At 42.3% G+C, this 13,594-nt stretch overlaps 1 protein-coding gene across 3 annotated transcripts in view; it reads right to left on the bottom strand.

Moving 5' to 3' along the window:
- AARS2 (alanyl-tRNA synthetase 2, mitochondrial) overlaps positions 1–13,594 on the bottom strand; it is a 44,091-nt gene that overhangs the window by 25,420 nt on the left and 5,077 nt on the right. For all 3 annotated transcript variants that reach the window (XM_042467926.1, XM_042467917.1, XM_042467934.1), the window contains 5 exons: positions 7,897–8,091; positions 6,970–7,114; positions 5,336–5,481; positions 4,647–4,755; positions 4,190–4,228 (listed from right to left, as the gene is read on the bottom strand). In XM_042467926.1, coding sequence (XP_042323860.1) covers positions 4,190–4,228; positions 4,647–4,755; positions 5,336–5,481; positions 6,970–7,114; positions 7,897–8,091 — 634 coding nt within the window. The remainder of the gene's footprint in view (positions 1–4,189; positions 4,229–4,646; positions 4,756–5,335; positions 5,482–6,969; positions 7,115–7,896; positions 8,092–13,594) is intronic.

Genomic DNA, 13,594 nt, shown 5'->3' with positions numbered 1-13,594 from the left:
AACACAGGTGTGTTACAGACCGCCGCTTTGCGGCGGTCTGCTGGCGCTGCTGTTTGCTCCGTGAGGGAGCCGCAGCAGCCAAACCGCACGACTCCCTCGCGGAGCAAAAAATAAGCTCCAAAATGGAGCTTCTTCCTGCGGCGCAGTTATGACGCCACGAGGCACCAATGGCGCACTCGGACGTCATAAGCGCTGCACGATGTGCGGACGCACAGCGTCCGCTACATCAATATGGCGGCAGTTGTGTGGAACGGCCGCCGCCATTTTGTATGTATTCACTACGTACTAGGGTTAGGGGGGTGTGGAAGCACCCCCCTTCCTAACGTAGTGAATACGTACAAAATGGCGGTTTGTAACCCGCCACAGTATATTAAAATAGAATTAAATTACTACAATAATTAAAACAAATTAAATGCTAAATCAAGTTCAAAAAGATTAAAAAACTTAAAATACATTAAAAAATATAACAAAACCCCATCACATGCCTTAAAAACTTTCTGTTTTAAAAGCCTCTCTAAACAAGTAGGTCTTAGCCTGCCGACAGAAGGATGACTAGAACAGGGTCATTCTGGCCTCCCTAGGAAGAGAATTCCAGAGTCTAGGGACAGCCACAAAAAAGGCCTTCTCTCATGTCCCCACCAACCATGCTTGTGATGGTAGTGGAATCATATAGGGAGATACGGTCTGCCAAATAGCCTGGACCTGAGCCATATAGGGCTTTATAGGTCATCACGAGCACTCTGAATTGTGCCTGGAAACAGACTGCTAGTACAGTAGTATAGTACTAATAGTACAGAAGGTGTTTAACACAGAAAGTATTTAATGCAGAAGGTATTAAAGCAAGACAGACACATTAATGAAAAGACAAGCCAAAAAGTTACCAAATATTTGTACAGATTTCATTGCATAGTTTAAAGTGTGCAGTAAGGGTCATTCGTAAACACGGGGAATGAGTCCCTGGCTCATTTGCTAAACCACACTGTCCTCTATGCTAACCTATGAATCAAGAGGATAGGACAAACAATGTAGTAGAGTAGCTTGACTGTTGGACTGGGACTTGAGAGATTCAGGTTCATATCCTCACCAACCTCTCATCTCACATGGCTATTGTGAGAATAGAGAAGGAAGGAGGAGAGCCATATATGCTGCCTTGGGCTCACAGGAGGAAAATCAGGATATAAATATAACAAATATATTAATATATAAAAAGGCAGATGAGGGAATAATGCAGTTGCTATTTTTTCTGTATCCTTTTGAACTGATTTAACTATACAGTTACAGTACAGATAATACAGGCACCAAGCCTGTATTATACAGATAAGAGAGCACTAAGCCAACACAAGTCAGGAAATTCAGTGGACTTTTTTTGTGTTGGAGGAAATCCAGCATATGAACAAAAGATCAGAAGGTAAGTGTATTATGTCTGCTCATGCCTTGTTCAGAACAGAATAAAGGTCACGGGTTGGAGTAATATTAGCAAAACTGAACAGTACAGAAGAGATCTGAAACACATCTATGTTTATTGTTGCTGTATGTTGATTTATATTTTTAAAAAATTAGAATTCCAATACTAGACTGGACAAAGTAGAAGAGAAGATCTGTTTTCATATTCTGAATACAGTACGACTCTGTAGTCATACTCTATACAACCCATGTTCTTTTTTCCAGAGTTTTAGGTGTATATAATCAACAGCTAGTATTGGAATCAGTTTCATTACATAAAGCTAGTTGTAGCACAGAAGGAAACCCTATCTCCCACATTTAAATGACACATAAGAATCACTTGAATCATCTACCGTATTTTCCGGTGTATAAGACGACTGGGCGTATAAGACGACCCCCAACTTTTCCAGTTAAAATATAGAGTTTGGGATATACTTGCCATATAAGACCACCCCTCTTCCAATGCACATCAAATAAAAATTTAAAAAACATTACTGCATTTACCCCAACTTGTTCTCTAATCTTGGCTTGCTTGCTTGGTTGCCTGCTTGTCTGTCTATCTATCTATCTATCTATCTATCTATCTATCTATCTATCTATCTATCTATCTATCTATCTTCCTCTCTCTCTCTCTCTCCCTCTCTATTTCTATCTATCAATCTATCTATTTCTCTCTCTCGGCATCTATCTGTCTATCTATCTATCTATCTAGCTATCTATCCATCCTCCATCCATCGCCTATCTCCCTATCTCTCTCTCTCTCTCTCTATCCTACTCTCCCTCTCTCTATCTCCCTCCCCTCTCTCATTTCTCTCTCTCATCTATCTATCTATCTATCTATCTCTATCGATCTATCGATCTATCTATCTCTATTTCTCTCTCTATCTCCCTCCCTCTCTCTCATCTATTTCTCTCTCTCTCCCCCTCCCTCTCTCGGTCTATCTCTCCTCCTTCCCTCCCTCTCTCTATCTCTATTTCTCTCTCTCTCTCTCTATATAATATATATATATAACAAGATCTAGTCGAATTAGCTCTATCTATCGCTCTCTCCCTCTCTCTCTCTGTCTATCTATCTCCCTCTCTCTCTCTCCCCCCTCCCTCTCTCTCTATTTCTCTCTATCTATTTCTCTCTCTCATCTCTCTCTCTCTCTCTATCTATCTATTTCTCTCTCTCTCTCTATATATATATATATATATCATCTATCTATCTACTTATCTATCTCTCTCTCATCTATCTATCTATCTATCTATCTATCTATCTATCTATCTATCTCCCTCTCTCTCTCTCTATTTCTCTCTCTCTCTCATCTATCTCTATCTATCTCTCTCTATCTCTCTCTCTGTGTGTGTCTCCCTCCCTCTCTCTATTTCTCTCTCTCTCTCTATCTATTTCTCTCTCATCTCTCTCTCTCATCTCTCTCTCTCTCTATATATATATATCATCTATCTACTTATCTGTATCTATTTATCTCTCTCTTTCTCTCTCTCATCTCTCTCTCATCTATCTATCTATCTATCTATCTATCTATCTATCTATCTATCTATCTATTTCTCTCTCTCTCTATCTGTCTATCTATCTTCCTCTCTCTCTCTGTCTCCCTCTCTCTCTCTCTCCCTCCCTCTCTATTTCTCTCTCTCTGCATCTATCTGTCTATCTATCTATCTATTTATATCTATCTATCTATCCTATCTATCTATTTCTCTCTCTCCCTCCCCCTCCCTCTTTCTCTATTTCTCTCTCCCTCTCTCTATCTATCTATCTCCCTCTCTCTCTCTCTCATTTTTTATTTTTATTTACCCCAGGCCTTTGCTGAGGCCTTCAAAGCCTGCCTTGCATGCAGGCAGTGCCCTGGCCTACTATAGGCCAAGTTTAGGGGGCCTGATGCCCACAAACGCCGGCTTCCAAAGGGCTCAGGAGGGCTTTGGAAGCCGGCAGCCAGGGAGGCACCTTTGGAAGCTGGCAGGACAACCAGGTAAGTGCTCTTACCGGCGTACAAGACGCCCCCCCAACTTTTGACCCCGTTTTAGAGGGTCAGAAAGTAGTCTTGTACGCCGGAATATACGGTACATGCACCTGCTCAGTACATGGCACTTTCATGCAGATCCTTAGCTGGTCTCTTCCATTAGTCTTTTCCAATGAGAAAGAGAACATAAACCTACTGCTGGCTGATATACAGTATGTTGAACAAAACTGAATGAGTAAGAAAGATTAATTTCTAGGAATTGGTGGTGGTGGGGAGTAGCCATGGTAGTGTGTAACTGCAAAAATAACTAAAATTCTTATTTGAAGAAAACATAAAGATATCACTTTTGAAACTGAGAAAAATGAATTCCTAGCAGAAACATTCATAAAGCTCAGACCACATATCAAATGTTAATGATAAGTTGATGATGTGTCACGTTGGGTGCACCAAAAGACAGGGGTGTGACCCCCACTCCCTGCACACTAGCTTGTTCCAATATAATATACATCAGCTGCAGCTGTCTGGGTGTTTTTTTCCCCCCTTTTAACAATAGTGTTCTTTCAGGTGTAACATTTTTTATTGAATATAGGAAAAGTATATGCTATTCTATTTACCTGATCACAAATATTAGAATAAAGTCATTTCCATATAAAGCTTCCAATATGTTTGAATATAACATTCAAATCAAGTTATCAGATAATTTTTTTTTCAAATCAGCTTTTTTGGAGAAAATCCACATCTCTACTAGATACAAGTTTTAGCCTTCTATTTCAGCTGCTCACCTTGTTTGTATCCCTCCTTAGCTCTGGGTAAGCATCTCCCTGCAAAGGAAGAATCAGGCTGTTAGCATTACTGTATAGTCCATGCTCTCCTATTATTTCCCCTACATAAAACACAATAGCTTTTTTTTCTTTTTAAACTGTAGTCATGTCAGGAACTTCAGTACTCTAAAGAAGGTAGGCTTCTGAAAATGACAAGTAAGCTTTGATGTGAATAGCTATTCTGAGTGCTGTTCATGGCATACACTACATGCCTCCCACCACCCATTTTACAGATGGAAAAACTATTTCATGACAGGAGACTGCCACTCAGTCAAGACACAAGAATACAGATGCAGCCCAGGTGTCCATATTCCAAGTTCCCTAACCTTTCAGTTATACTGCCCTGGCATGTAATACTTTTGTAGATTCAGTAATAATTCTCAACAGACTCCAGCCAGAATAATAAGGTCTCAATTACCAAGATTTCTACAACAACAGGAACCAAGCTGGCCAGGAATCCAGGTGGTGCATGGAGAACTTCGGAGCAAAATCTTACAGCCCTACGCAAGATATGACGCAGAACAAGCCTACAGGAAAGATAAGTTGTCCGCCCAGAGTTAGTATTCTTGGCTAGCAAGCTATTTCACTTTCCCCATCCAATGTTCACAAAGTCACTCAAGCCACATCCCCTCAGCATTTATCCTGTTAACTTTCCACACATATATTTTTCAGGTATCATCACTGGCACTTTTCTCAACAGGCAGTGCGGTGTAGCAGCTTTGAACTAGGCTTGATGATACTCAAGTTCAAATCTTCACTCAACCATGAAAATGCACTGGGTGGCTTTGGAAAAGTAACTATCCCTCAGCCTAACCTATCTCATAGGCTATGAGTATGTTATGAGTATAAAAATCAAAAAAGAGGAGGACCATGTACACTACCTTGACTCCTTTGTTATAAAGGCAGGATTTAGATGTTTATATACACACATTTCCTAACTCTATTCAAGACTGTAGTTTTTCTGCCTGAAAGCCCACTTTTTTGTTTGTTCAGAAAGCATTCTTCCTCAGAATTTCCCTACATCTCCTCCATCCTGCTCAAGCTCCCTCTAAGACTTGAGTCAACTTTCTATCCCCATCAACCCTTGTTAATGCATTTCTTCCTTACTCGGCACCAGACATGCCTGGGTAAACACCATCAGCAATGCATACAGACAAGGTGCGCACATGATCTGCCACCACTCTGTAGGCCATGTTCACACCACCAGCGTCAGCCTCCCCAACCAAGCCCTGGTAGCTGGGCCCACCACATCCCTGAAAGAGAAAAACAGAAATGTTTTAGGAACCCTAAATGGGAAAGCCATGCTGCACAGTTCCCTATCATGAATGTTGCAGATGTTTCCTTCAAGTGATCCAAAGAGTCTAATTTCTCTCTAAAGTGTAGTATTAGAGCTCCAGAACAAAAACTGCAGGAAATAAAATTCTAGATAAATATTGAGAAGAGATTCCTAATGGCAAGAAAAGGTTAAGTTGAATCAACTCCCTTGGGAGGTGGTAGGCTCTCCTTTGCTGAGGGTATTTAAGCAAAGGCTGGAGGGCCATCTGTCACTGATGCTGCAGCTGCAAGATTCTTGTTGCACTAAGTGGTAAGTGAGAAAAGATGACCTCCAGGGAACTAATTGGATCTACTTCTGGTTTTGGTTTCTTGGGGACTGGGCCAATTTTGTCAGGACCATGTTCCACATTGGCCTGTGAATGGGGGTGAGGGTACTTAGAGGTAAATTGTTGCTCAAGGACTGGCACTTTATCATTGGAAACATTTTTCAGTCTTAATTTTTTTCCATTCTAGAAAGGGATTGGGTTGCATATAAGCCCTTTCTTTCTCCAACATTACTCTACAGCATCAGCCTTGCAAATATATTTGAAAAATCTTGCCAATTGCCCCGTTCTCCTTCCTTGGTTGTTATATACAGCTGCTGTTACCTCATTGAAAAGAAATTAAGGGAGTTGTGGCTTTATCTTTTTAAGGCTAGTTTCTGATGCTCTTAGAATCATAGAGTTGGAAGGGGGCCCATAGACCATTGAGTCCAATGCAGAAAATCCAGCTAGAGAATTCCCAACAGGAAGCTGGGTAGAGAGAGAGCACACCACCTCTCTAAGGAATTGATTCTACTGTTGTTGCCATGCATCAAGCAATAACTCAGCAAGGCTTACTTCTGAGTAGACATGTACAGGACTGCACTGCAAACCTTGATGAAATACTCTGAAGTATTGAAGAATGCATTCCAGGGCATGGCAGGCTGTTGAGTGCCTCATAAGTCTCTAAAGAAGTGTAACACAACTGTGATCCTCTATGTATTTTTGGACTATCATAATCCCTAACCACTGCTTATCTGGGTTGAATCTGATGGGACTTGTAGCCCAAATACAACTGGAGGGCTACACTTGCCCATGCCAGGCCTAAAGAGACAAAGGTATATTGCTGTGAGCCTGCCACATCATTCTTTCCTCAGGGTGGATGTCCTTTCCAGCTAAATGAAAAATCAAAAAGAGAGCCAGTGGGTTCTACTCATTCAGAAGCAGCAGCTATGCCTCCTGGGTCAGCTACTAATATTGCTTCTCATTTTCTTCCCTTTCTCTAAATAATAAATGTCATAATTTAATTGCCAGACACACAGGTCAATGAAAGAAATTCATAAAGGTTGTGTAGGCTTCAGCCTACTAAGTGGGGATACAGATTTTACATGTAATCCCTGCCCACCGATGTCTCAGCTGTGGTTTCCTCTCACACCTGATCATTACCGTATGGATAGCATCCAGGATTGGGGTGAAGAGGTCAGTGTCATAATTCGAGTGCTTGTTCTGCAGAACTGTCATCAACCTTTCCAGGCCCATTCCTGTGTCAACATGATGTTGAGGCAGATGACGCAACTGTCCATCAGCCTCCCTGGCAACACACCAATGAAGAGAAGGGGGAAAAAAAGAGAGAGATGAGCTGGAGGCCAAGGATTTATTCATAAAACTTCTGGTGAGGAGAATGTAACAGAAGACAAAGGAGAGGAAAAGTCTGAGGAAGATGAATTACCATAAATACTCGACTATAAGTCGACTTCATATATAAGTCAAGGGCATGTTTTGGGGCCAAAATTATGGCTTTTGATATGACCCATGGATAAGTTGAGGGTAAAATTTATGGGCCTGTAACAAAAGATTTAAAAGATAAAGCAAAGGAAAATGGTGCTGAAGCATTTACAAAATTCTAGCTGTCTTACTGTTTGTGCTCACATTAGATAGATGAGAGAGTTCCCAAACTTTTTTCTCGTAGACCACTTTCAAAATTTTACTGGTTTCGGTGGACCCCCTGCTGCTACATTTCTACCACATTCCCCAAACTCGTCAAAAAATGTGAAGATTAGACCCCCGTAGACCCTTGTTGAGTCTCCCACGGACCCCTGGGGGTCCACGTGGACCACTTTGGGAATCAAGGACAGAGTACACTCTTGCCTTTTACCTGGGGATGGTTCCTTTTTAAAAAATAAGAGTTAAAAGTACAGTACTTACATTGACTCGTGGATAAGTCAACTCAGGATTTTTGGGTCAATTATACAGTAAAAAGCATAAGCAGAAAGATGCAACAGAGGATTGAAAGAGGATCTACACGTGAGTCTCCTTACAAGATGTGAAGCTTTGGCGTGAGCCCAGAACCCAAGCAATCCCATCATCGCCTACCTGCTATATTGCATAAAAACCAGATTCCAGATCTCCACCACATCAGGAATGCCCTGGTTCACCAGTGCTGCTGCATTCCTGCCACCACCTATGTGATCATAATGAATCTCTGTGCAGGGCCCACAGGGACCAGTATCACCCATCTCCCAGAAGTTATCTTTCATTTCAAAGGGAAGGACATGGCTGGGGGATAGACTGAAAAGCAAGAAGAGAACAACTAATAAAAACAGAACAATCATCCAACTATCATCCTTTGCCCAAGTGCCTGGGAGGGAGGGTAGAAGGGTGGGGGGTTTGGGGGACTGTTTTGTTTTTATTTTTGTGATTTGTATTTGGAATTCTCTTTGCTGTTATCTGCCTCGATCCTTAAATGGGAGAGGTGGGATACAATAAATAAATAAATATATTATTATTATTATTATTAGTAGTAGTAGTAGTAGTAGTATTCAAATCTCAGGGGACTGGAAGGGTGAAGTTATCAATGTTGTGTGTCTTCAAGCCATTTTTCACTTAGGGCAACCCTTAGGTGAATTTATCATGGGGTTTCTTGGCAAAAGTTATTTAGAGGGGGCTTGCCTTTGCCTTCCTCTGAAGCTGAGAGAGCATGACTTGCCCAAGGTCACCCAGTGGGTTTCTATGACTCCCAAACACTCAAACCCCACTACACCAAACTGTCTCAAAGAGAAAATATCTTTCTTGCTTCCTGCTTGTACTTGAGGAACCTGAGTGTGGTGTCCTGATGCTACTTCTCCACAACTATTATTGGCAGGAAAAAGAAAAGTGCAGAATGTGGCATATGTTTTCATGGTTACAACCTGGTCAATACTTGGACTTGGGCATAACTCACTGGAGCTGGATAGCATGCAACCTTTATGTATTCTAATCTCTTTTTTAATTCCGTCTTCTGTCTCATGTTAATATGTAGACCTAAAACGAACTGCTAGTGTCAACAAGAATAAGCCCACTGAATCAAGAGATGAATAACAAACTCACACGTGTTAATCCCACTAATTCAATAAGTCTACTCTAGGCTGGGAATAGTAATTAGATTCAGGTCAAATATTGTAAGTCTTTCACTGTTTTATTATTTATTTTGTTTGGTTTTTCTTAATCTTTTGTACATATAAAACCATCCCTCCCACCCACCGTTGGATAAAATGTGCCAAATAATCCAAGTGCAGCTTTCATTAAAGACACACTAGAATAATAGATTAAGAAGAGACCACAAGAGCCATCTAAGGTGGGATACAGACCGCCCCTTTGGGGTGGCCTGCACCCGCACCTTTCCCCAATGGATCAGGGCCTGAGCTGCCACAGTGGCAGCCCCAGAGGCCCTGATACGCCGCTTTTCCAGGCCTCGGGGAAGCGGAAAAACGCTTCATGCCTCAAGGACATCCCGACAGTGGTGAGGAGACAGAGAAAGGGACCGCTTGGCCCCTTTCTCCTCAGTATCACTGGCGTGGCCATGTAAAGGCCGCACCAGTGATACGCGGCGTGAAAGAAGCTCCATTTTGGAGCTCCTTTTGGCACTGCTATTTTGATGTACTGAGGGCGTACTAGGGTTAGGGAGCATCTGAAAAGGAAGCTCCCAGGAAACCCTAGCATGTACTGAGTACGTGCTTTCTGGCCCATCTGTACAGGGCCTCAGTTTACCCCCCTGCCATACAGGAAGACACAATCAAAGCACTCCCAACAGATGGCCAGCTTCTGTTTAAAAACCTCCAAAGAAGGAGACTCACTTGTATTACTAGTATCAGTGGTGCAAATTTGAGACTGCTTTAATTGTCCTGGCTAGGGAATCCTGAGAATTGTATTTTAATGTGGCACCAGTGCTCTCTGTTAGACAATGCTAAATGTCTCACAAAATTACAGTTCCCAGAATTCCCTAGCATTGAGCCAGGGCAGTTAAAGCAGTCTCAAACTGGATTATTTCTGCAATGTGTTTTGGACCTTAGTTCCTTATACATTTCATGATATTTGGGCAAGGAGAGGGGAGAGCAAGGGTGGCATTACTACAGTTAGTAAAAACATCCTTTTTTCACTTCCCACTATTTTCAGACACTGCTCACATGTTTCCAAGATCTTTCCCACAAAAAAAATAAAAAAATAAATAGAAATTCAAAAAGGGAAGAAAGGAAGATGGTATTTGGACTGTGAACTTTATAGCAGAATACATGCCATGTTGCATATGAAGTGGAAAAGGCTGGTTTTCTTCTCCATGTGTTTGGGTGAGATCTAAACTTAGACTTTGAGCTATTGCATTCTGCTGGCAGGAGCCTGAACCCTAATTCTACAGAAGGCTGGCAAAGGCACGAATTTTAATTTTTCTTATATAGTCAAGGAGGTTTTGGAGAATAGAGGAGAAGCTGACCTGAAAACATTGTTGGAGGGTCTTTAAATTTTTCACTTTTTCCCCCCCTTAAGGGGCTGACTCACTTCCTCTGAGGAAGAGGAAGTGAGTCAGAGACTTGCCTCTCGAAGGAGCTAGTAGCCAGGAGCTCTCTACAGTGACTTGAACTCAGTAACAGAGCTTGGGGACAAAGACCAAGTTTAGCAGGGGAAGCCCACAGTCTTGTTTCAGTGCCTCCTTAAGGCTTCCAGTATGGACACTGAAGGCCCTGCTGCAGTCACCTGCAACACTTGTGGGATGTTTATCTTCTTGCCAAGGGATGTGGGGAACTTCACCTGCACCAAGTGCAAGTTGGTAGCCCTCCTAGAAGAGAAAGGACAGCAGCTGGAGGCCCAGGTATCCACACTTCAACATCTTAGGGAGCGGGAGGTTCTCCTGAACAGAATGGACCAGGAGGTTTAGGATGGGAAACACACTGAGGAAGTTGCTGGGGAGGAGGAGGTCACTTCACATACAACAGAAGTAGAAAGTTGGAGGAATGTCAGACACAGAAGTAGGGAAACCAGGGAACGTTCTGTGAGCTTGCAGCTACAGAATCGATTTCAATCTCTCTCTATTATCAAGGATGATGAGGAACAGCAGCAGGGACAGAGACAGACTTCAGGGACAGAGCAGGGGACCCTGAGAGTTCCACCAAAGGGAACAGCCGCTGCTAAGCCTTGGAGGAGGCGTGTAGTGGTTGTGGGGGACTCCTTGCTGAGGGGTACAGAGGCAGTGGTTTGTGGGCCTGACAAGATGTCTTGGGAGGTATGCTGTCTTCCTGGGGCAAAGATCCGTGATGTGACAGAGAGACTGACAAGACTTGTCAAGTCTAATGACCATCACCCCTTTCTTTTGGTTCATGTGGGAACCAATGACATTGCAAGGCACAGCGTTCAGAATATCAGAAAGGATTATGAGGCTTTCGGTAGAAAGCTGAAAGAGGTGGATGCACAGGTTGTCATCTCATCTCTTCTCTCAGTTGAAGGGCATGGTCCAGGAAGGGAGAAGAAAATAGCAAATGTAAAGAACTGGCTCCATAGATGGTGCCGCCAAGTACTTTTTGGATTCTTGGCCCATGGGCTGCGGCTGCATGAGGAGGGACTTCTGGCAAGGGATGGGTTGTATCTCATGCCAGTTGGCAAAAATGTTTTTGCCAGTAGTCTCAGAAATTTGATCAGGAGGGATTTAAACTGAGTTATGCGGGGGAGGGAGACAGTATTCTGGAAGGCAAAGGGCTGGAGAAAATAGTCAAACTGACATAGAGGGAACAATGCAAATAGTGTAAGGACCCAAAAGTGGGAGGCAAAAAACTTGCACAGGCAGTAAGTAAAGGAGACACATGGTCTTCGATGTCTCTACACTAATGCACAGAGTATGGGAAATAAACAGAATGAACTTGAATTCCTATCACAACAAAGCAAATATGATATAATAGGCCTCACTGGTGGGATGAGTCTCATGATTGGAATGTAGAAATAAAGGGGTATAATCTTTTTAAGAGAAACAGGCCAAACAGGAAAGGAGGAGGAATAGCCTTATATGTCAGGGATGCTTACACCAGTGAACAGATCCAGGACATCAGGTGGACAGCATCTGGATAAAAATTAAAGGGGAGGGAAACAACAAGGAAGTTATTGTGGGAGTCTACTACAGACCCCCCAAGTCAGATGGAGGAATTGGATGATGCCTTTCCAGAACAGATGACAACACATTCAGAAAGGAGAGATGTAGTAGTGATGGGCGACTTCAACTATTCTCATATTTTCTGGAAGTCAAACTCAGCAAAATCCTCAAGGTCTAGCAAATTCCTCACTTGCCTCGAAGACAATTTCATTGTCCAAAAGGTGGAAGAGGCAACAAGGGGATCAGCTATTTTGGATCTGATCCTAACCAACAGGGATGACCTAGTTAATGGAGTGCAAGTGGTGTGATCCTTAGGTGTGAGTGATCATGCACTCCTGGAGTTTGTTATACAATGGAAAGGAGAAGTCAGGCATAGTCAGACATGCATTCTAGACTTTAGGAAAGCTGATTTTAGTAAACTTAAAGAAATACTGGGGGTGATCCCATGGTCAACAATACTAAAAGAGAAGGGAGTTGAAGCTGGATGGGAGTTTCTTAAAAGGGAAATACTGAAGGCACAATTTCAAACAGTTCCAATGAGGAAGAAAAATGGGAGATGTGTCAAGAAGCCAGGATGGATGACTAAGGAACTTTCAACTGAGCTAAGTTTTAAATGGAACATGTATAAGAAATGGAAAAATGAGGAAATCACTAAAGAGGAATTCAAACAAATAGCGAGCACATGTAGGGGTAAAGTCAGAAAAGTTAAAGCACAGAATGAACTTAGGCTTGCTAGAGAGGTTAAGAACAATAAAAAGGGCTTTTTTGGATATGTCTGCAGCAAAAGGAAGAAGAAGGAAACGGTAGGGCCACTGCGTGGAGAAGATGGCAAAATGCTAACAGGAGACAGAGTAAAGGCAGAATTACTTAACACCTTTTTTGCTTCCATCTTCTCAGAAAAGGCAAAGGGTGCTCAACCTGAGGATAATGGAGCAGAGGACAGAATAGGGTAATTTCAGCACAGAATAAGTAAAGAGATAGTACAGGAATATCTGTTTAACCTAAATGAATAAAAGTCTCCAGGACCAGATGAGCTACATCCAAGCGTATTAAAAGAACTGGCAAATATAATATCAGAACCATTGGCAATAATCTTTGAGAGTTCCTGGAGAACAGGAGAAGTCCCAGCAGACTGGAGGAGGGCAAACGTTGTCCGCATCTTCAAAAAGGGGAAAAAAGAGGATCCAAACAATTATCGTCCAGTTAGTCTGACATCAATACCAGGAAAGATTCTAGAGCAGATAATTAAACAGAGAGTCTGTGAACATCTAGAAGGCAATTCCATAATCACAGTCAACATGGGTTTCAGAGAAACAAGTCATGCCAGACAAATCTAAGCTCTTTCTTTGATAAAATTATGAGCTTGGTAGATGAAAGGAATGCTATGGATATAGTATATCCTTATCTCAGTAAGGCCTTTGATAAAGTTCCCCATGACATTCTTGCAACAAGCTTGTAGAATGTGAGCTAGACAAGGCAACTGTTACATGGATTTGTAATTGGTTGACTGGCCGAACCCAAAGGGTGCTCAACAATGGCTCCTTTTCATCCTGGAGAGAAGTGACCAGTGGGGTCCCACAGGGCTCTGTCTTGGGCCCAGTGCTATTCAATCTTTATCAATGACTTGGAGGACAAAATTGGGGGCATACTTATCAAATTTGCAGATGACACCAAATTAGGGGA

The sequence above is a fragment of the Sceloporus undulatus genome, chromosome 1 (assembly GCF_019175285.1).
Source record: "Sceloporus undulatus isolate JIND9_A2432 ecotype Alabama chromosome 1, SceUnd_v1.1, whole genome shotgun sequence".
Lineage (NCBI taxonomy): Eukaryota > Metazoa > Chordata > Lepidosauria > Squamata > Phrynosomatidae > Sceloporus > Sceloporus undulatus.
The sequence above is the reverse complement of the archived record's forward strand: the minus strand, read 5'-3'. Positions and strand labels throughout refer to the sequence as shown.